Source organism: Colobus angolensis, unplaced genomic scaffold, assembly GCF_000951035.1.
Source record: "Colobus angolensis palliatus isolate OR3802 unplaced genomic scaffold, Cang.pa_1.0 Scaffold354, whole genome shotgun sequence".
In the NCBI taxonomy this organism is placed as follows: Eukaryota; Metazoa; Chordata; class Mammalia; order Primates; family Cercopithecidae; genus Colobus; species Colobus angolensis.
This window is the reverse complement of record NW_012116866.1, coordinates 1,393,679-1,417,712: the sequence shown is the minus strand read 5'-3', so window position 1 is coordinate 1,417,712 and position 24,034 is coordinate 1,393,679. Positions and strand designations below refer to the sequence as shown.

Sequence of the window (24,034 nt, the reverse complement as noted above, 5' to 3'; positions counted from 1 at the left end):
TATATAAATTTCCCAAAGTCCCACAACAGGTAAGTGGTAAGGCAGATTGAAGCCAGGATGTCTGGTTCCAGAATCAACGTCTCTATACTTGACGCATACTGCCCAAAGAATTCAGTCCTCCTCTTGGCTCTGGCCTAGGGATGCTGGGTGACTTAGATCTGGTATAAGTTGTTTTGGGTGAGATCCATGTGAGGGGAAGGATGCCTGGGCTGGGACATGAAGCCCAAGGACCAGGATGCACACTGCCTCAGGATGAAGCTTGTTACGGCAATCAGAATGGACTTCCTAAAACACATGTCACCCCAGCCCCCAAACCCTTCCTCCTGCGTACAGAATAAAGTCCAAAGTAAAACTGATCTTGATCTAGCTCAGCATTCTTCTCTCTTGTTGCGTGCCCTGCACCCCACACCTTAGGCACTCCAGTCACTTGGCTGACTACTGAAACTCTTGGCTTTCCTGAGCCACTGGATCTATGTTCAGCCTGTTTTCTCTGCCTGGAAAACCATTATACCTTCTTCCCCCATATATCTACTTCTCAAGGCCCAGCTAAAATTTCAGGTCCCCAAGGAAATACTCCTGGACCTTCTAATTCAGAATTAATCAATCTTCCCCAAGCCTCATTTTGTGCTTTATGGCAGAGATTTCTCATTGATTACCCAAATTCCCTGCCTTCTTGTTCCTTACTAATGAAGACCTGGTTTTATGGGAGTGGGCATGGGACTGAATTCTGGCCAGTGGGGTATAGGAAGAAGTTGATGGGGTGTGCATTTGGAAAAGTTCTGTATAAGGGGGGCTGATTCAGCTGGGAGGCGTCTTTTGCTCTCTTCCTCATTTCTCTGGACTGAAACGTGGACAGAATAGCTGGAGCTGAGCAGCCATCTTGTGATCATGAGGGGATTTTGAGGATGAAAGTCACTAACGACATCTTGGAGCTAATCATGCCAGCCCTGGACTGCCTGCCTCCAGAGTTTCTTTTACGTGAAAGAACAACAAATATTTCTATTGTTTAAGGCACTGTATTTGGGTCTCTTACCCAAGCCGAACACAAGTCCTAATGAATACAAGTCTGTGCTTCTGCTGTAGCGCCTCTCCTAGCCTGCTTTCCACAGGCACTATTTAGTGATGTTGCTATCTCTGCAGACTATGGGAATCTGAAAGAAGAAAGATCATTTCTTGTTCATCTTTGATTTCGCTGGATGGAGGCTCCCTAATATTTGTTAAATTGAATTTCTGAATCACAACAAATCCCAAGGAATTGTCTACATTGGTAACTAACTGGCATTTGATTTTGTCAAAACAAATGATGCTCACATGGCCCAGTGACTGGGCATCTGGATGGCGCTGTGAGAGTGCCCCATGACAGCTCTGATCGTGTAGATGGCCCACTCTGTCCTCCATAGAGCTGCTGCGCAAGGTCAGGAGCCCCTGTGTCCACAGTGTGGCAAGATCTCTGGTGCTGTGTCGGTCTGTCCAGTCAGATTCCTTGTCCAGGATTATAATTACCCACCTTTGAAAGCAAAGGACCTTGGGCACATGACCTGTGAACTGACTGTGCTCAAAGTCAGGGCCACCCCACAGGTGGGTCCAGCTGCTTTGGTGGCTCCATCAGAGAAGTGCGGAAGCCTGAGAGGAGTGTGGCCCAGCCCTGCTCTCCCCAGGACTCTAGTGGCTGAATAATGAAGAGGTGGCTTCCAGCAGCCCCCTAAACCATGAGGTCCCTTCTCAGCCAGGGGGAGGTGAGTGAGCTCCCTTTAATCTTGTAATTCTAGGCCTGGTGGAAGCCACCCAGAGAGCAGAGCCCATGTGGAAACAAAACCTGTGTTCCTAGATGCCCAGTGCCCTGAGGCAGGGCAGGGCCTTTAGCCACTCCATGTTGGCTGTAGGAACCTGGCCACCATGGCCAATGTGCTCCTTTTGCACAGGAAGAAGCAAACCAAGCTCTTGCTTTGATCTTTACAATTTGGCCTAGAAAAAGCCCTGAGTCCTCATTACCCCCAAGGACACCCCCAAGCCTGCGCCTATTTTCTCATGACAAGAGAGTTCTGGATGGCACAACCGATGGGGTTGTGTATCTCTGTCTCCCCAGCACACAGTGGTGACCGACTCCTGAAAGGCAGGGGACACCCTTCTGCCAGCCTCCCCTGTCTGCCCAGAGGAAACAGGCCAACTTGCCCGGCTGTGCCTGGGGCAGCCCCTACTCCTGCTCCTTGCCCCTCCCTCAATTCTCTGTTCTTGCTGGTGATGTAACCTCCACCTGAGCTGTAGCGGGTATCTGGTTGGTGAAGATGATATTTTAATGCACACCTATTATGGCCATGTCCTTTGTATTATTTTGAACCCTTACAACAATGGGGAAAGTAGATACCATCATCCACATTTTACAGATAAGGAAACAGAGGCTCAGAGTTGTTCAGCAATTTGGTTGAAAATCAATCAGTTCAGTGGCTGAGAGGGGCAGTTCTCAAGTCACACAACTCAGGTCAGCCCCAGGCTGCCTGCCCTCAGAGCCTGCCTCTTCCTTCCATTAAGCCTCTGCCTGCAGCTGTGACCACAGGACTAACTCGCCTGCCATCCAAAAACTCTCCTGCCTCCCCTAGTCCTCCGGGTCGTGGTCTGGCTCCCACCCAGCAGACTTGGGAGATCCCTCATTTCCCACTAGGAAGAGCTGCTCGGCAGGCTGTCAGGAGACCCTGGCCACAGCCCATGACTCAGACACTGAAGGGCATCTAATTACCGGACCCTGGTCTCCCTCTGCATTGCAAAAGCAGGTTGTCATTTCTTCGCCACAAACCCCAGGAACTGTCTTTAATTCCAGGCTCTCAGGGAAGGGTGGGAACTGCAGTGCTTTCTCCCAACCAAGGAAATGGAGCAAGACCATGGACAGCCCTTGCCAGAGAACATATAATTTCCTCGGATCCACTGGCGACAGGCTGCGCTGGGTGGCAGCAGCCCCCTCCAAGCTTTGATTTCCTTTCTCTGTGAATCCAAGAGTCTGTTGTATGACTTCAGCTCCTGGAGTCGAATGTTCCTACTCCCACCTTGCTCTCTCCACTCTCACCCTGCTCTCTCCATTCCCAACCCTGCCCCCAGAGCCCCATGCCAACCCCTCAGGCAAGGACCATCTTAGAGAGAAGCCCTCAACAAATTACCACTTACCATTCCAAGAAAGCTCTGACATAATCTACAGGAACCCTAAAAATAAACAACCAAACCCAGTGCCCCTTCGACCCGCTTTTTGGCATGGGGTTCACTAAACAGAGGGATGGCAAGATCCTGCCTTGGGGCCTCCTGCGCCACTTCCCCTTTCTGCCCCACCGTCCTTGTGGGGAAGGATTGTGCTAACTTCAGCAGCGTGATGAATGGGGACTGGAGGAGGGGAAGGGACTTTGCTGAGCAAGGAGAAAAAGGGTTTGGTGTGTTTGATTTGGTTTTTGCTGTTTGCCCTCAGGAATTCTCAACTGGGTTCCCGAACATACCACATAATGTGTCATCAAGACGACAGATGCATTCTTAAGCTCAGCCGACTGGGAAACTGGAAGCCAGAGCGGGAAAGGGACACCTGGCTCCGTTGGGCAGCTGGGCCGCTGATGCCAGGTGGGCTGAGATAAGAGACACTGCACCCAGCTGTAATGAGTGGGAGCCATCAAGTTCCCTTCCAGCCCAAATGTTTTCTGGCTCCTTGGTTTATGAGCTCAGACCCACTCAGAGATGACCCACCAAGCAGACTAAACACTTGCTCAGTAGCCAGCATGTCAGGTACACCCAAAATGAGAATCAAAATAATTTTTGAAGAAATATGATATTTCCAAAAAAGCACCAAAGTAGTCATCATGGGCAAAGCCAGAAAGTTATTGACCTGTTTTATATCTATTTTATGGTTTGGAATTTTTATTTTGAGTTACATATTGGGGAGGGTGGAAGCACCATACTCTTTTCAGGGCTTGTTGCCTCAAAAGCCCCAATCTGCCTGCAGTCCTGCCTTTGGAACATGTGGGCCTAAGATCCCCAAACCCAGCTGCTGCCTGCCTGGCACCCTTTGATGAACTGCCCTACCCAAGAGTTTCAAGCCCACATACCCAGCCTTCCTTCCTCTCTTATCTAAATCCTTAATGGCCCAGGCAACACAGTCCTGCACAGCAATGCTTCCCAAAAGTTCTTCACGTCACAGCATACAGAGAAACCAGCTCAGGGGCTCCAGCTGTCCCAGGCCCTGCTCAATCCACACTCAGAACGACTCCCCAAAGCTGAGAGGATCCCTCAATGGCCCACCTGGAACCCACTCCCCAGACACCAGTGTGTCACAGCTCTGCCATCTACTATCAACCCCTGGTAACCAGTTAAAATCAGCGAAGTCTCTCTTAAATGCTGCCATCCCCTGGCTGCCCAATGACCCCTTTTACAATACTTGAGCCAGACCCGTCTTGCTAATAGTGTGCCTTGCTAATAGGACTCTTCAAGTCCTGCCACCTGTTTCCTCTTCCTTTTGGACTATCTCCCAAATTAATGCCTATTTCTTGGACAACAATTCAGTAAATAACCCAATACATTAAATGGCAGCATTTAACCACTAGTACATAAAAATAACTTAGTAGTAATCGGAACCAAAGAAACAGGCACCAAATGGGGAGGCATTTTTAAGCAAGCAGGTCTTTCGGTATCACTCAAATCACATTAGACTGTGTTCCCATCATGGGTAACTTTGTGCTAGGAACACAACTGGGTAGGAAGAAACAGAGGGTTGAGACCCTTTGCCACCACTTCCCAACTGAGAGAGGGAGACCATGCCCACAGCTGGATCTGTTTCCTTATCTGTAAAATGAGGATATTGATCTCTGTCCGGCCTGCTTTTCTAGGGCTGTGATGATAGCCACATGGTATAGGGATGAAAATATGTAGTAAATTACAAAGTCCCTTATAAATGAGGAGGGGGGAAATATAATTTGTTTCCAAACTGGGGCATTTTTGAGAGTAAAAGAGGGTGCTATTAATAACCATGCCAGGGCCAGGTACGGTGGCTCACGCCTGTCATCGCAGTGATTTGGGAGGCTGATGCAAGAGGATTGCTTGTGGCCAGGAGTTCCAGACCGGCCATATTTACAAAAACTACACAGCAAGACCCCATATTTACAAAAAATAAAAAGTAACAAATTTTTATTACCAGGCATGGTAGCATGTGCCTGTGGTCCTAGCTAATCAGGAGGCTGAGGCAGGAGGATCACTTGAGCCCAGGAATTTGAGGCTGCAGTGAGCTATGATCACAACACTGCACTCCAGCCTTGGTGACAGAGCTGGAACCTGTCTCTAAAAAAAAAAAAAAAAAAAAAGAAGAGGCTGGGTGCGGTAGCTCACACTTGTAATCACACCTAATCAGGAGGCTGAGGCAGGAGGATCACTTGAGCCCAGGAATTTGAGGCTGCAGTGAGCTATGATCACAACACTGCACTCCAGCCTTGGTGACAGAGCTGGAACCTGTCTCTAAAAAAAAAAAAAAAAAAAAATGCTATGGCAGGAGTAAACCAGGATGGTCGCAGACAAGCCAGCATGCGTATCTTCCCTATTTACAAACACAAGAGATGTTCACAAAGGTGGGACATAAGATTGTGAAAAAAAATAGGGGCTGGGATTCAGCCTCAGATTTCAGTCCTGGCTTCAACACTTGCTGAACCTCTCTGGGCTTCAGTGTGAAGTAAAATGGGGTCAACTGCCCATCAAATCTACAGAACCTGCAGAACTATTGTATGGATGAAATGAGCTCATCTTTGTTAAAAGTCTGAAGCCTGAAAAGTTCTATGCAGAGGAGAGATGCTGGTATCATGCCTCCAGGGCTTGTGATCAGAGGCCCTTGGAGGCTGGGGCTGTACCTCTGGGTGGGCGTAGGCTGCCGCCGCATCCCTCTGCAGGGCTGAGCGGATGTCTGGCATGCTATCTAGGATGTTTTCAGAGCAGTTTTCTTTGCCTCGCTTATTCATCTCAGTTCGAATTTCTTCCATGTCCTCTTTGATTTGTTCGTTTTCCTTGGTGAGGTTTTTAGAAACTTCCTGAGAAGGAAAAAAAAGATGATCCATTAAAGCACCCGAAGACAAGCAGGAGGCAGCTAGCAGCCATCTTCACTTAGAGCACATAGACACAACAGACAGGCTGAAAATTCATCCAACAAATGATTGGGGCTAGAGAGTGTGCCCAGTCCTGGGCTTAGCACTGGTACCAGGTCCCCTGGCAGTATTTCCAGGGCAGTTCAGCCCTGGGATATCCAACTACAGGAAATACTGCCCAAACTACCATAGCTTTTCTATTAACAACATTGTCAAGTCTCTGGGCCACCAGGACACCAGGCTCTTTTTCTGTCCTTTGTATATAGTGGTATATATACAACCCTTACTCCGTGTTGAAGAACATTAAAGAATTCCATTCACTCGCATCCCATACATGTGAACCAGTAGCTCAGTTAATGAAAGAGGGGCTTTCTAAGCAATTTTGGAAGAGGTGGCCAAACAAACAAACAAAAAACAACAACAACAAAACTACTCTGCCTTTTTAATGAGCACAAACCATTCCCTGGTACTTTAAAAACATCATTTACATAGAAAACTGATAGGCCTGCTTCAAACTTTCCTATTTACTCATAAAAACCATTTCACTACATGACCCCTCACTTGGCAAATTAGCCATGCTCCAGACCTGGTTAATACCAGAGAGGGTCAAGGCTACATTTCAGTCAACCAACACTGGTGAGTACCTCTTGAGTGTCTAAGTGTAGTGCTACAGAAAGAAAGGCTTTAAGTATCCTTGGGGTTCTGGACCTGGGCGGGGTGGGAGAGATGTCAACTATAACTGGAGACGGACAAACCATGTCAAGTTCTGTAAATGCCAAATGTGAGGTTTCCTGAGTTCAGAGCAAGAGGAGAGTGGAGGCGTCCCGGGTAGCTTCCTAGAGAAGGTGAACACTGAATGGGATTTAAATCAAGGAAAGTTGTCGACAGCCTTATAGGTGTCCCTTCTCCTCTAGTTATTTTTAAAGAGATTTGACTACACTGAGATCCAACTTTGGCCCTCATACTAAAGTTTCCATGAGCATCTACATTTTTAAATGTGATGTCCTCCGTTGGGCCCTGTTTATGAGGTTGAGGAAGCAACAATGTAAAATACAGGATGTGTTTGCTTTCCATCTTTCTTTAACTAACAGACACAGGAAGTGTAAAAGCTGACATTGCCAGGCACAGCTCTGCAGCCTGGTGGGATGCTACTAACATCCTAGAGGAAAGTCCCAGTGATGCAGAGCCAGGGGACATGGGTATATCCAGGCAGTGACACCCAGACACCGCGGCTCCAGGGGCTCCTACAGGGGCTGCCCAGAGAAGCCCAATAGGTGCTTGTTAAATGAACCTGGCTCCCGAACCATCAGCCATGCCATTCTTATGGCATTTCATTGCATGCCAGATCCTGAGCGCTGGAAGGGCTCAGTGTGTTCCATGGCACTTAGGCTAAGCCAGCCTCTCTAAATTGCACAGAATTAACTGTGAGAGCTAAATTCCACGAGAAAGAGGTCTTGTTTTAAGAACACCCAGAATGAGTGATCTTCCTGGGTGCACAATTACTCCTGATAGGTGTTATCTATCAGGAGGTCAAGTGTAATGGGTAAGAGCATGGATTTTGAAGGAAACCGGTTCACCCCTCCATGCTGCTATTGCTAGATCTGAGATCTCAGGCACATTACTGAAACACCTCTGCTTCAGTTTCCCATCTGTAAAATGGGGATAGTACTAGCACTTTTCCTATAGGTTGTTAGGAGGATTAAGTGAGTTAATATATATGGATGTGCATGAAACATACCGGACTAAGTGGCTGTTATTTTTCGTAAAATGTTACAGCTGGAATGGACCCAAGAACTCATGCCTAACCTTTCATTTCACCTGAGGCCCAGAGCAAGAATGTGACTTGCTCAAGGTCACTACAAAAAAGTGACAGAGTGGAACCAGCACCCGGTCTCCTAGCCCTTGCTCCTTCAGCTCACCTGTTGGATCACTAAGAACACCAGGAGAGGATCCTGGCACACATATAGAACACCAGGAGAGGATGCTGGCACACATACAGCTCTCAGCAGCACCAAGCATGCCAAAAAACCAGAGAATACTTGCAGTTTGGGTTCAGGATACATGACAGGATATGCATAGATGCTGAGAAATACAGAAATGTTGGACTCTCATAAATCCTCACTATTCAAAGTGTGGTGCAGAGTTCAGCAGCATCAGCATCACACAGGAGCTTGTCAGAAATGCAGATTCCCAGGCCCGCTCAGACCTGCCAAATCAGAATCTGTATTTTAACAAGATCCCCAGACGCTCTGCGTACACATTAAAGTTTGAGAAGCACCGCCTTAAGTGGAGAAAGCTTGGGGCACAGCTGCTTGAAAAGTGGACAGAAATGTGTGAGAAGGTCTGTTTTATAGGAGCTAAGTTCTTTCTGGGACTGATGGGAAAAGTTCCTGGCCCCTTAGTGGGGTTCAAGCATTTCTGTAGTCCATCAGCACCTGCTGAGAGCAACACCTGTGGATGCCTTTCCTGTAGCTCTCACAGCCTAAGACAGATCACCAAGTCCAGCAAGTGCAGGGATTCAATGTGTTACCTTTTTATTAAGGCGTTCATGTGCTCAGTGCTGCACTGAGGGTTTGAGGGTGAGCAAGGCCACTGGGATCCTGCCCTGGTGAAGGTCACCCTCCATGAGGGGTAAGTAGGCAATAGACAAAGAAATAGACAAGAAAATATCAACAAGTGAAAAGTGCTCTGCAGAAACTCTGCCAGGGTGATGTGACAGATGCAGGTACTGACTCCTCGGTCAGGTTGATAGGCTTCTCTGAGGAGCGGACTGAGGAGTGTCCACACCTGCGGCCCAGCACTGGCCCCAGGACTCTACTAAAGGCGCTGATACCTCTGGGTGGACTGGCTGGCTGGGCCTAAGCATCCTTATTATTTGACAGAAGATCTCACTAGATTCCTAAACATCGTGCATCAGTGGTTGTGCCATGCTCACTGTGAGGCAAAGGGCGTCCCCCCCCAGGTCTTGGGGTTTCTAGGGCCCTAGGGAGCCCCCCTTCACATTGGTTTATAGTCTCCCATCCCCTTTCGGGTGTCAGTGAGGAGCTGTTATTCTGTATTTCCACAGAGGAGGGTTTTAGGCAAGCCTGCCCTGAGAACCCGGAGGAGTAGTACAGTTTATTCCCCTCACGGGAATGGCAAAGCCCGCCAGCCGCCTGAATAAACAAGAAGCTGGCGGTGGCATCACCCCATTGGCCTGCAGGGCTGAACCAGCTGGTGTCCCCCAGGGCAGCAGCCACAGCTGCCCCTCCTTGGCCACCCCCAATCAGCCACCTCTAACCTGGAGGTGCTGACCCTCAAGAGCTCCCCACCTCTCCCTGGGACTCTGCGCTCCTCACACCAAAGGCCTTTGGTGAGGCAATTCTCAGGAGATGCAGGGGATGCCACCTGCACAGGGTAGCCTCGATTCTGCCCTGGGGGATAGGTGAACCCCATGATCTCATGCCTCAGGCTTTTCCCCCGGGACAGCTACAACCATGACATTTATGGTGTGTGCAACTTGGCTTATGGGCAGTGCTGGCAATGTGGCAGAGGAGGTGGGAATTGCACCTATCTGGCAGAAGCAAGTGTACCCATGGCCCCTGCCAAGGATCCTGGCACAATGAAGAAGAGGGAAGGGAAGAGGGAGAAAGAGCAGATAGATAGAGGGCTGGGACAGAAGGCTGGACACAGCCAACTGTGGCAATGAAAGATCTGGGAACTTTGTTCTCATGATTTCTCGGGCCAGGCAGAGCCAAGGAACTGAGAGGTGTTCATAGAATAAGTGCCATGTGCAGGACTGGTATGCAGTTGGGCACTAGAGGGTGCCTGATGGGAACAGGTGTCCACTGGTGCCACACTGCCAGATGGAACAGGTGTCCACTGCTGACTTCAGCCAGATGGACACACACCAGAGGGAGAGAATGTGCAAACAAGGCAGGGACCCTTGTCAAAGGGGAACAGGGTGCAGGTGGAGTTAGGAGTACAGCCATCAGTCAGCCCTAGTCAGTATGGCTGGTGTTTTGACAAGCCATGGAGGGCCGGCACAACCAGATGTGTAGACTGGTAGAACGGGTATGAAGGACACAGACTGTATCCTGACCTTGTCTAAGGTGAGACTGTGTAGTGGCTTAAGCCAAAACCTTAGGACCAGGGGAAAGATGACCATGGGGCAGAACTCTGGCAGTTCTCTGTGGTCTCGCTTTTACAACCAGAACCAGGGACAGGGGTGTGTGTAGGGGAGGGTCTGGCTCTGGAGATCAGGGGTAAACCCACACCACAGTCATGGCCTGCTTATATAACCACATAGGGCAAGGGATGAAACCTCTCTAGGCCCCAGGTGGAAAAAGAAGGAATGATGACACCTACCTCACTCAGGCTTGGCATGGAGATGGATGAGGGGCTGCATGTGGTGCAGTGCTGGGCACAGAAATCGGGCTTGAGGCATGTGGGTGAAGCTGGAGTGGAAGGGACCCCTGGGGTCTCCATGCAGATATGCAGGTGGAAAAGGAAAGGGAAGCTAGGGTTTGGTATGGCTGGCGTGGGGAGGAAGGTAAGTACCCAAGGCTGGTGTGCTGTAGAGAGACATGTTAGACACCTGTGGGAGTAGACGAAGCCAGACTGCAGGTGGGCCAAACCTTGGCCCCAAGTCACACAGCAGGTGCACACAGCCACATCTAAGGAGGCTGCGTAGGAGGCTGCCTGGTAGGTCCTGTGGGCATCAGGATTCCCTGGCAGATAGCTGGATGTGCACAGGGCTAAGATCCAGATGGCAAGCCCAAGGGCATATGGGACATAGTTTCTCGTGGGAGTGAACTAAGCAAGTGTGAGGGTACTGGACCCAAGGAGGGAGGGCTCGCAGTTCCCATCAGCTCGCCATGCTCACCCTTTGCACCATCCAGGAGACAGCTAGGACCAGATGGCCTGGGACAGCCACCCCAGCTGACAGCTGTCTCCTAGCCCCTGGTAAGAATGTTGGGGAAGAGAACAGCTGGAAACAGCTGGCGCTCCTGATGGCAGGACAGGCGGGCTGTGGCCTAATCCCTCCGACCACAGCTGATGGGAGAGACAGGCAGGCCTGGGTTCAGGGAGCCACCAGCTGCCCCACTGAACACTCATCCAACCAAACAGCTGTGGAGCATCCGTCCTACATCAGGTGCTGGACCAGGGCCTGGGAAACAAATATGACTTGACCCAACTTGCCCTTAAGAAGTCCAGGGCCTGGCAGGAGAGTCAAACAAGGCAACAACAAGAAGTCCCAAGCCTCTGGTGATGAATTTCTGTATTAGGGATAACCTTACCCCTTAAAATAGGGCCACTCGAGCCATGCACGCCTGCACATCCTGGCAGCTCTAAACTGTTCCTAGGCAGACAGATGGAGGGCTGACACTTGCACTGTAAGTCTCTTTAGCTGAGAAGAAAACCTTATATTCCACAATGGCAAATTAGATTTGAAGTATATACAACCCCAGGAGAGGTAATATATTGGCTTTAACTCATATTAAGATGTAAATTGAATTAAATAGCATTAGGGCTGAAATATATCTTAGAAACATTAACTTCAACCCTCTGCCTTTTCATGTATGAGGACACTGAAGTCAGGCCGGGTAAGCAGTGCCCCTCTCCCAGCCTTCACTTGAGGAAGAAGAGTGAAATGACTTACAGCAAACCCCTCGGAGAGAGGAGATTTGATCAGGAGAGAGAGTGAGCCCTGGGGGTGTCTCGACAGGGGTGCAGGGTGGGAGGAAAGGGGAGGGTTGGAAAGAGACAGCTCCCCCAACTCACAGCCAAGTCTGCACAGATGAAAATTATGTTTTCTTATTAGCCGGTGAAAAGATATATCCACCAGGGTCAGGAATGCTTCTTTGATCATGCCTTTCAGTCCAGAAACACAAAAGCCACCAGTGCTTTAGGTGTGGGGGAGAAGACCTCAGCAATGCCTATGCCAGTACATTCTGGGGAGCAGGCCAGTTCTGGGTCTGGTAAATCCATCATGGACTTAAATCTTCCTTGGAGGCAACATTATCAGGAGAAAAGGCTTCAGCTGGGACACAAGGTTCCCTGGTGCCATCTATGCTCATGGGTGTGGTTTGCAAATTCCAGCAGGTAGATTGGAGAAAAAGGAAAGAGACGCACACCAGAAGGGACAAGGCAGAAATCACACTATGGAAAGCTTACAGGCATGCATCTATTTTAAGAGCATGGGCTATGCACCCACACATATACAAAGGCACATGTGTACATAAGCATTTCAAGCACTTATAAACACAGGTATCCTGCAGCAAGGTGGGAGTGGGACATTTCTTCAATAAAATTTGCAAATTTTACAGAAATGACTGAAACCAACTAAAGCCTTGATGCTGAAGATTATTTTAATGATCTGTCCCTCTGTTTGTCTTTTTCTCCACTTTAGTAATCAATCTGCCCCTGGAAGCAGTATGTGCTGCTCCAGGTTGAACACCATGCCTCTAGTCCTGCTGCCTTCAGAATCCACCTTTAGGCCTGGGCAGCCTACAAGTCTTTGGGTCTCCGAGTGCACTAGGAGCTCGGATGAAGTCTTTTCTTGAGCTGAGTGAGTGCCACTGCCAGCTCTGTATGCAACAAACAGGGCTTGCCTTTGCCTTTGGAAATTACAGATTTTCTTTATAGACTTCTAACTCCTATATCTTCAGATACTTATGTTCTGTGCCCACCCACCCCTCAACTCCAACATGTACCCACACTTCCTGCATGCCCTTCCCCTTCCCAGCCACTCACAAGAAAGAAAGGTCAGTTGGGGTCTATGCTGGACTGCTGACCACCTTGAGTGTTTCTTGTTCCTGGAGCAGTTCTAAAATTGTTTCATGAGGTTTCAGACCTCCCCCAGTGAACTGGAAAGATATTTTTGGCGTTAAGTTTCTAGAACACAGCAAAATGATCCTATTAAGTTATACCCTCCAAATTGACAAAATCTGGAAAGTCTGACAATACCAAGTGTTGGTGATGATGTGTGTAGAACTTTTTTTTTTTTAACAGAGTCTTGCTCTGTTGCCCAGGCTGGAGTGCAGTGGTGCGATCTCAGCTCACTGCAAGCTCTGCCTCCCGGGTTCATGCCATTCTCTTGCCTCAGCCTCCAGAGTAGTTGGGACTACAGGTGCCCACCACCATGCCTGGCTAATTTTTTGTATTTTTAGTAGAGACGGGATTTCACTGTGTTAGTCAGGATGGTCTCGATCTCCTGACCTCGTGATCCACCCACCTTGGCCTCCCAAAGTGTTGGGATTACAGGCGTGAGCCACCATGCCCAGTGTGTATAGAACTTCTATACCCTGCTGGAGGGAATGTAAACTTATACTACTATTTTGGAAAACAGTTTGGCAATATCTCATGAAGTTGAAGATAAGCATAACTAATGCTTACCTTCTAGTTCCATTTATCTAATGTACCATAGAGAAATGCAGGCACACATGCACCAGGGTACATGCACAAGGATGTTCATGTACAAGAATGTCCATGGGGCTATTCTCAATTATGAATGCAGAAACTGGAAACAATCCACATATCCATCATCAGGAGAACAGATAAATTGTAGTATATTCATACAATAGAATACTACACAGCAATAAAAATGAATGAACCACAAGACACTAAAACAACATAGATAAATATTAAAAATATAAAATTGAATGAAAAAAGTCCAACACACACACACACACACACACACACACACTTCCGTAAGATTCTATGTATTTAACATTCAAAAAAGGCAAAACGATTACATTTAGGGATGCATCCTTAAATGACGAAACCATAAAGAAAAACAAGGAAGATGCTTAACATAAAAGTAAGGATAAAGGTTCCCTTGAGGGAAGGGTATGAGTAGGAGAGAGCATGTGGGGGCCTTTCAGGGTGTTAAAATTGGTCTGTTTCTTGAGCTGGTTGGTGGTTACATAGGCATTTTGTTCACAGTAATTTGTTAAACTACATTCATTGTTTATACACTTTTCTATGCATGTGTCATTTTTCATTGTTTAAAGCAAAAACTTACCCAAAATCATTCCACTAAGCAGAGCTGCTCCCAGAGCTGATTTTACCAAAAGGTAAACTCAAAATAGTTCAGATTCCATTTCTCTCTCCTTCCTTCCTCTTTCATCCGCAAATGAAGTTTCCATTCCTACCTCCTCCTATATACTCAAGGTGGAACTGTAGCTATATCCCATAAATGTGTGCTTGCTTATACTGCCAACCATTGATCTTACTCTGGGCAAAATGCCTCTCCAGTCTGACCCCTTTTGTCTTGTCTGACCTCCAAAGAACTCCCATTGGGACTCAAGAATATTCAAGGACCAGCAGCAGAATTTAACTTCCATTCCTCCTGCAGAACCGAGCTGGAGAGGGAGTGTTTTTTCAATTTACCCAACATCCTGCCTTTTCAATTACTGCAGACTCCAGACAGTCAGCTGGCATGAGCCTTGAGACAAACTCGAGCAAATACAATGCACCACTATTCGGGCGCAGGGGCCCAGATCCATCTGAAGACTACTGTCACACTTCAGCACCCTATCACCTTAGGCTCTGTAGTTGGGGAAACCTCCTTCCCAAACTCAACTTTAATCCTGTTTAATGGGACTATGGGATACAGTCACAGTTTTGCCTAGAAATTTCCTTGGAAGAGCTATTGTTTGAAATTCCTGTTAGGAAAAACTGATGCTTGCAGGGCAGATGGCAATGATTTGAAGACACTTACAGGGTTGATTAGAAAGAGCCCTGAACCAGGAACCAGAAGGCCCCGTACTTCTTAGCACTGTGATTTTGGCCAAGTCATCTAATTTCCTTGATTCTCATACTACCCAGGAACAAATGGACTAAATGTATATGGAATGCTTTACAAAACATAATATGCTATATAAATGTAAGGGATTATTATTATTAAGGTCCAATCTTTGCTACTAAACATACCACAGTTTTGGCAAGGAGATACTCTCACTGATGTAACTAAAACGGTTTTTTGCAAAAACCAGGTCACTGTGTGACTATATAGATGATACCACCCTGCTGGGACAGTGGTACTGCATCAAATTCACCCATACTCCCTCCTGAGCAGGGAGGGCTCAGCTGTTGGACAAGGCTGTAACGAGACTGTGGTCCTTGGACAAGCCCAGCCCACTGGCCTTCTCAGAGACTGAGCACCTGACCTTAGCCTCCAGAGCACTGTACTCTCCCACCAAATCTACCTTTCTCAAGCTATGTTCTCCAGGCAGAATGGCAACTGTTCGGCTGCCAAGGTCAGGTGAAAGCAGAAGAGGTTGCTGTTGCTCCTGTCCCTATAGAAGAGCAATCCCTTTCTTAAAGGGGCCTTGCACATTTGGATGGTTCTGGGGGCCTAGGAAAACACAGGCACCTCCCAATATGGGACCTTGGTTTAATTCCTTTTGAATGCATCTGAAAGAACCAGAAAGTAGTTTTAACTAGGAGGAAGAGTCCGAAGCCTGCATGAAGTCCACTGGTAGTGGGATGGTGCTGACCATCCACAATGTCATCATTCCAGCTGCTAACATTGAGGAAGGAGATACTCAAGATGCCCAGGGTCCTAGTTCTTTGAGAGAACCCCTTGAAGAGAGTGGCAGACAGCGAGGAGGAGGCTGATGCAGTATTGTTGGCCACCCTGATCTGTCTACAAATTTCAGGATCCAAAACCCTGACCCCTCTCATCAGACCTCACAACTGATATGATTAAGGACCTACCAACCCTCCCAGAGCCAACAGCCATATTCAGAAAACACCTCCTCATAGCATTGGAGGAGCTAAGCCCAAGGACGGGTGGGAAAGGAACTGGTGTTCACTTTCTGGGAAAATTTTTAGGAGTGGAAGGAGTGTGCTGAAACTGATACTTGTAACTTCAATGTTTCATCATCTTTGTGCCAGCTCTCTTGGCAAAGTAATGTAGGAATGTTTGTCCTCAATCTCTCCATGGTCAGAGCCTTGTTTAATGAAACCATTTCAAAGCATTTTCTTACTGATTAGTGTACTTTGTATCCTCTGAGTAATCATACGGAGTAGGCAGGGTACTATTCTCACTGTCCAGATGGAGAAGGTAGGACATGGCTGCTTGGCAGCTCAAACAGAGATAAGGAACTCATCCTGTCCTGACTCCGAGCCTGCTGCTCTTTCTGCCACAAACTACTACATCTGCTAATCATAGATTAAAGAACCTTAGCTTTTTCATGATATCCCCCCAAAAGTCCCCTTTTTCATAAGGAATATTGATATGTTTACAGTCATTGTGCTATTAAATTTACCACTTACAGTAACGCTGCAAACATTAAAGAAATAGATTTCCACTCAGAGCAGCAGCTCTTTGAGTCACTGTTTCAAGTATCAGTCCAAGAGCCAGATGCGAGTCAATGAAACATATCCATGAAGTTTCTTACTAATAATATTGAATAATGATCGTTAGTTACTTTTTGGGTGACTAAATGATTTCTCATCTATATGTTAAGGCATCACAGCAACAAGACTGTCAACATTAATACAGTATCTGTAACAACTCCGTGTTCCCATCATCATGTCACACACCACTAGATGAAAACCATAGCACCACCTGTACAAGTCCCAGAGCCGAGTCAGAATAGTATGGTGTCTTTGTCTATGAAAATTGCATGACTTGTCCATTCATCCTGGGCATGACTAGTCTAAATGCTGAGTAGGGAACATTACTTACTAGTAATCATTTTTATGTCTTCTTCCTCTAAAATGAATTTCAGATGGATTCACACACATAAGTACAGGGGTATGAACCAGAACAGTAAGAGAAGTTAGGAACCATATATGAAGGAAGGAGATGACTCCACCTTAAAACTGGAGGTAAGATACTTATTGTACCTTTATATTTCATTGAGTTCTGAGGTCCCTGGAAGTCAAGGTAAAAATGGAAAGACATTGATTATATGATTAAGAGGATTTTATAGATGAAAAAAAGAAGGTACAGTATTGGCATTTCTCCTTAACTGATTTTCTTTGTCACCAACAATTTGGCATAGTTTTGGATGAATCTTTTATGTGTATTTTCCCTTTCATAGAATAGGATGGGTTAAGTCTAGTCAGCACATCTGTTAGTTGAAAATTTACTGTGGGATGTTTGGTACACTTTTGGGCTCGATCAAGAAAAAGATATGGAAACCAGAATCTTCCTTACCTCCTCCAGTTTATCCACTCGTCCCACCAATTTGGTGGTGACTGAATGTAGCTTCAGGAGATCCAGGCCATAGAATGCTCCTTCCAACAAGTCTATGATTGTGGAGAGCTATGAAACAAGGCAAAGGGTTAGTCCAGGGCTGGGGCAGACAGACACAGGGCAGTTTCCTTTCAGATCTGCATGCTGGGGGCTCGACAGGAAAGTCACTAGCCAGGAATTGAGAGGTTGCCACGAGAAACACATTTGTGTAGGCAGGGATGTAGGCAAGCACAATGGTGTATGTGCAGTCTGCCTTCTGAAATGTTTGGGTAAGAAAATGGGAGAGTCCTATAAGAACAAGTAAACCTGAGGTCTAGACCTCTTCACAAACTGTTTATACCTCTTTTACGAAATCTGTCAATTGCATTGACATCTGTCTTTCCTACTAGACTGTGAGCTCCTTGAAAGTAGTGTCTCGATAGCAAAGACATGGAATCAACCTAAATGCACATCAATGACAGGCTGGATAAAGAAAATGTAGTATGTATACACCATGGAATAATATGCAGCCATGAAAAACATGAGATTATGTCTTTTATGGGAACATGGATGGAGCTGGAGGCTATTATCCTTAGCAAACTAACACAGGAACAGAAAACCAAATACCACATGTTCTCACTTATATAGGTGGGAGCTAAATGATGAGAACTCATAGACACAAAGAAGGGAACAACAGATACTAAGGCCTGCTTGAGGGTGGAGGGTAGGAGGAGGGGGAGGAGCAGAAAAAAATAACTATTAGGTACTAGGCTTAGCAACTGGATGACAAAATAATCTGTACAACAAACTCCCGTGACGTGAGTTTACCTCTATAACAAACCTGCGCATGTACTCCTACATCTAAAATAAAAGTGAAAAAAGAAAGCAAACAGTGTCCATGTATCCTTCATCTCTGCTTCCCCAAGATAGTTGGCTGATAACAGGTATTTTTATTGTATAAACACTCAACAAGGTGGCTCTACATGTCAACACCTTGAGGATATGCTTCTGAAACACTCAACTTCATTGTCTACTAAAGGCTCTGAAAGACATCAACAAGTTCTCCTTAGCACAAAATGCTAAACTGACCCTGGGATAAAAGAGGACTCAGTGTCCCATCTTTGAGACTCTTGCTCTATGGCAAGCTGCCATAGTGCACCCAGCCTTCTCAGTGTTTATCAATACCATCCTGCCTGCTAGTACAGACCCTGGGAGGAAGGTGGCCAAGGCTCTGGCGGCACTGAGGGCATGCAGAGCGCAGGTGCCAGAAGCACTTTACATGGTCATCCATTCATTCATTTACATGGTCATGCCTAGGTGAATGTCTGGTAGTGTGCCAAGTACTTCCCAGTTGTTATCTCATTGATTCTTATAACCCCACCAAGTAGATGTTATTATTCCCACGTTATTCAAGGAGCTGGGGGCAGACAAGTTAAATAACTTAAGTGGGATCACACAGCGATGATTTGAACCCAAATCCGTCTGACTCCAAAACCCAGCTTGTTCCACTACCCAAGGCTGCAACGGAAGTGGGGGTGCAGGATCAGAAGAAGTCCTCAGCCAATCCATGGGGCTGCCTAAGTGGGGACTGAGCTTCCCTACCCTATAGACCATGAAAGGATCACAGTTTGATGACCCAATCTAGAGCAGGCCCCAGGCCTCTCCTTCCCTAGGCCAACCCAGCCCTTGCGCTAAGGACCAAAGGCTTACTCGCATTTTTCTTTTGAGTCTTTGGGGTGTGTGCTGGGCTGACAGTAAATTGTGGCAGCAATTTTCCTGAAGAACACTGAGTTCTTTTGGCCAGCTGGGCCTGGCAGCTGCTCCCAGGCCCAGCCTCTCTGGCTCCATAAGGAGGGGCAGGCACACTTTGCTTTAAGCATCTCCCTTATACACTAGAGCTGAAAAGGACAAGTTTGGCAGGACATCAACCTTGATCCACACACACCCTCCAGGGACCAGGCCTGACCCTCTTCAAAGGGTTTACAATCTTCAACCATGGCCCTGCTAGACTTGTGGGTCTCAAAAGTGCCCTCTCATCCAAGGCATTGCCCCATACCAGGTCCTACCTTCAAGTCCTGGCTGTCCACCTCCCGCAGCTTCTGGAGCCTGAAGTCTCCCTCGCAGGGATTGAGGGCGGATGGGGGTGCGACACAGGCACACTTGCAGGACGAGCCTGAGGTGATGGTTTCCACGGTGTAGAAGTCTTCCTTCCTGGAGGCCCCCACATTGATCCTCTGGCAGGCATCCCGGCCCAGGGGTCTCACCACACACTTGCACTGACAGTCCGAGCCCTCAGACATAGCCTTGACCTTGTCATAGTCCCCCAGCAACTAGATACACAGAAAATGGGTTGGGGGCATGCAAACACAGGTGTCAGTCAGCCTCCAGAAGGAGGCTCTCCATTTACTTAGTCAAACGTGCTGCACTAGTCAGAGACCTCAGACAACTCTGAACCATGGAGCCAACAGGTCATTGAAATGCAGTTTGCTGACTGACATTTCCTTGAAGGCATTCAGAGTTCAGCTCTCTTCATTTGTCTTGGAAAGCTGTGCCTTTCTCATGGGGACTTAGCCTTTCATTATTTAAAGGAAAAAACAGATGAGCCCTGTCATTTGTCCAATAGCCTTTGCTTTCTATTTCTTTTCTTTTTTTTCTTTTTCTCTTTTCTTTCTTTCTTTTTTTTTTTTTTTTTTGAGACAGTGTCTTGCTCTGTTGTCCAGACTGGAGTGCAGTGGCATGATCTCAGATCACTGCAACCTCCACCTCCCAGGTTCAAGTGATTCTCCTAACTCAGCCTGCCAAGTAGCTGGGATTACAGGCGCATACTACCATGCCCAGCCAATTTTGTATTTTCACTTTCACCATGTTTGCTAGGCTGGTCTTGAACTCCTGACCTCAAGTGATCCACCTGCCCTGGACTCCAAAAGTGCTGGGATTACAGGCATGAGACACCGTGCCCAGTCAGAATCCAGGTGTAAATGTAAAAAGGAAAAGAAGAAATTGGAGAGATTGAAAAGTTAGTATTCAAGTTTGAAGACTACTGGCATCTCTCATTTGTTTATTCAACATTTATGGAGTGCCTACTAAGGACTCTGAGGTGCTGTGAAGGATAAAGAGATGGGCCAGACGGAGAGCCTGCTCTCAAGAAGCCTGCAGTGCAGGAGGCATATAAATAGCAGTCACACAGAGTAGAGAGTGATAAGTGCCCCTGAAGAGGCAGAGAGAAAGGGCAGTGGGAGCTAAGAGTGGCTCCAACTGGAAGCCAGGGAAGACTTCTTCGAGGAGTGGCATTTAATCTGGGCCTTGAAGGATGGGTTAGATGTGGAGAAAGGGAATTGAGAGGAAAGAGACAGGTCCAGAAGTCAGTAAGGTTTACTCAGTCTAGGAGTTTATGCTTCTGAACCCAAACCCCAGGCCAAACCCAGGAGAGCAAACTGGCAGCACTTGCTGCTTTTGCAATGCTAAACATTTCCTTCTGGGCACTTGCCCCGGCCAGCCTCCCCAGGCAGGAAAACATGCGACAGTAGGCTTTCTGGAGCCCCAACCCTGGGCACTTGCTGGGAAAAGGCTCTTCTCTCCCAATCCTCTCCAAAAGGCCCTACATCTCCAAAGCCAGGGCTCCCTTCCTAGGCAAGCAGAAAGGTTCCCTTCATTTGACAAATGATTCCGGTAGGCAAGCATTGAGCTTGTTTGAGTGGAAATGTTCCTTGGGATGCTGTCTGGGGGGAAGAAGACTTGTAATGTTTTCCTTGCAAAGGTTGAGTTTCTTCTAATATTAGTATTTGCTTTAGGGCTGTTGTCAAATACAGAATTGATCAGTGGAAGAAGGTGGTGTAGTTAAGGGTGGCTTAAGCAGCTGTTCTTTACGGATTGACAGTAAATTGTGGCTGTCTGCTCTCTGAAACTCTGCCTGGATTCCTACGTAACCCTGCTCTGAGAACCCCGGGTGGATTCCTTCCTTTCAGGAGGCTTGGGTTTCAGGAAAGTTTTTGTTGATAGTGTTCCAGAGCCTCAATGTGAGAGATTTTTATGTCTTTTCAATTTAGAGGTCAGTGGGAGGTAATAGGTGGGCAGAGGGCATATATTAGCATCATTATTAAAGGAAGAGTGAGGAGGCTAGTGTTTGATAAATCCCAAATTGCAGCTGATCATTCTCTCTACAGGAAGGAGACAAGGCCCAGTCCTAGGGCTTGGTGGAAGTGAAGGTACAGGCAGCGCTGGAGGATCTTTTCTCAGACATCCCCCATTCTGAGGACTCTGGTGACACTCACCACACGTCATCATGTTGGCTCTGGAGAGCACAAAATAAACACTCCAGAGAGAACTACCCCTTACAGACATGATATCTGGGCTGAAGACTGTCAGAAGCCCTGGCTCTACCCTTGTATCTCTTTTTTTTTTTTTTTGAGACGGAGGAGTCTCACTCTGTCACTCAGGCTGGAGTGCAGTGGCCCGATCTCCGCTCACTGCAACCTCTGCCTCCCGCCGGGTTCAAGCGATTCTCCTACCTCAGCTTCCCAAGTAGCTGGGACTGCAGGTGCCCACCACCACGCCTGGCTAATTTTTGTATTTTTAGTAGAGATGGGGTTTCATCACATTGGTCAGGCTGGTCTTGAACTCCTGACCTCATGATCTGCCTGCCTCAGCCTCCCAAAGTGCTGGGATTACTGGCGTGAGCCACCCACTCCCAGCCTACTCATGTATCTCTTTATCTATAGATGGGTATTAGGGTGTTTTGAAGACTGAGTCATAAAAAACAAGTTTAAGTACTTGGTAAACAGACACTTTACAAAGTCCACTGCTATCATGGGTTACTCGGGCCCCCACTGACCGTCTGCCCCAGCTGCCTGCATCTGCATTCCCACCCTCCCCTCCCAATACACCCCGTCATGTTCTCAATCTCTCTGTTTGAGGGTCACCTCACATTCACCACAAGCTTCTGTTCTTACTTCACCCCATGCCCCCGCCTGATGTCTCACCCTCTGCCATAAAATATCTCCCGATGGGATATGCCATCTGCCTCCTGGTCAACATATCCGCCTGTTTTCACATTCCAATTCTGACAAACAACCACATAAATAAGAGATAACTTTTCACAACCCTGAAACCAAAAACAACTTTTTTTTTTCTTTCTTCTCAAGAAGTCGAGCGGCATCTTCCCTTCCTTCATCTCTCTCTTCTCCTGATTAAAGACCCTATGATTTTGAGAGGAGAACTTACATCCTTCCATTAAGAAAATATTCTGATACATGAAAATCAAATGCCCTTTCCATTGGTAATGGAAGGAAAAACAGCTGCCCTTAAACACTTCAGCAAGGACCAGCTTCTGGCTCTCACCACCATTCAGGGCAAGAAGAGCGGTCGTGGCACTCGGCATCCTACCTGAGATAAAACGTTCTCCTGGTTGTCCGCCTCGTTTTGCAGAGTCTCGTCCTCCGTAGGCGCCACTGTCTGCGCATCTGGGGGCTCGCTTGTCCCTGTGGGGACAATGCTGGACACCCAGGCCGGAATCACAGTCAGAACGAAGTAGAGAACTAGCAGCCGAGGCTTGGCCATGAGGGGCGCGATAAGAGGGTCCTCAGCCCCTTCAGAGAATGGCTGGGGCCGGGGGTCTCGGCAAGGACTTCTGCGAGAGGGTGTCCTAGCTAGAGGCCGAAAGTGGCTGCTCAGAGCACCTTCTAAAGCTGGGTGCGACTGAGCAGAACGGGAGGGTGCGCCCCAGAGACTCTGGGCATCTCCTTCCCCACGCGAGCAGCCCTCGACTGTGCAGCCCCAGTGGAGAGTCAGACGCAGAGAAGAGGGGAGGCGGGCAAGGGCTAGCTGAGTGCGTCGCCCGCAGGAGGGCTCAGGTGGCTGTAAGGCGTTCGGACAGACGCCCGCGGTGCGCGCCGGCACGGTCGGCGGGGAGCCTCGGGGAGCGCAGGGACCTGGCACCGGGCGGGCAGAGGCGGTGGCGGCGCGGGCTGCGAAGGCTGCTGGGCTAGGGAGCCGCGGAGAACTCGCGCGGAAGGAGGGCGGAGCCTCTATTGTGCCGGGGCGGCGGAGATGCAGCCAGTGACCGCGCGGAGGAGGAGAACCGGGAAGCGCACGGGGGGACTCGGGCGGAGGGGGACACGGGCGGAGGGGGACTCGGGCGGAGGCGGACTCGGACTGAGGCGGACCCGGCGGACCCAGCCCCCGCTGGGGCTCAGCTGCCGCGCGCCGGCTGGGGGTGAAGTCGGAAGGGCTTTCCTTTCCTTTCATCTGATCCCAAGTGAGTGGAGAGAAGTTACCCAGAGCGGCCTCACTGAAGTCTGGGGGTTTGCCCATTCTCGCCTAGAAGAGCGAGTTTCCATCGCAGGCACCCAGCCCTCACTCCAATCCCGAGTCAGTTGCGGATCTGCGGCATCCTCCTTTTGCACACCTGGGGCAAGGAAGAAGGGGCGTTTGTTCCCAGGCATTTCTTTTCCTTGACTTAACTCTGGGCGAGTTCTCGGGCAGCTTTGAACCTAGCGCCCTTGGTAGCTGCTTGCCTGCCACGGCTTTAGAACCTAGTAATACTTCCACCCAGAGGAGAATCACTGAATTCCTTTCTGGAGTGTATCCTGAGTTGTGTAAACATTGAAAGTTAGAGGAATGACTGTACATCTCCGACACTCTCCGCGAGTCCCCATGGGGAAAGCTGCTGCCTGATAAATGATTACCAAAGGGAACAGCTCTTCCTGTCTTCCTGGTTAGGGACAAATCTCCTGGTCTCTGTTACCAGATTATCTCTAAGAGAGGGTCCACTTTC

General features: G+C 48.1%; 1 protein-coding gene across 2 annotated transcripts in view; it reads right to left on the bottom strand.

Moving 5' to 3' along the window:
- The window catches only part of OLFML2B (olfactomedin-like 2B), a 40,568-nt gene extending 17,256 nt beyond the window's left edge, over nucleotides 1-23,312 (bottom strand). For both annotated transcript variants that reach the window (XM_011952977.1, XM_011952979.1), the window contains exons 1-4: nucleotides 22,645-23,312; nucleotides 19,329-19,592; nucleotides 17,245-17,352; nucleotides 5,862-6,038 (exon numbers count right to left, since the gene is read on the bottom strand). In XM_011952977.1, the coding sequence (XP_011808367.1) occupies nucleotides 5,862-6,038; nucleotides 17,245-17,352; nucleotides 19,329-19,592; nucleotides 22,645-22,818 (723 nt within the window). In that variant the 5' untranslated portion in view covers nucleotides 22,819-23,312. The remainder of the gene's footprint in view (nucleotides 1-5,861; nucleotides 6,039-17,244; nucleotides 17,353-19,328; nucleotides 19,593-22,644) is intronic.
- Between the last annotated feature and the right edge of the window lie 722 nt (nucleotides 23,313-24,034).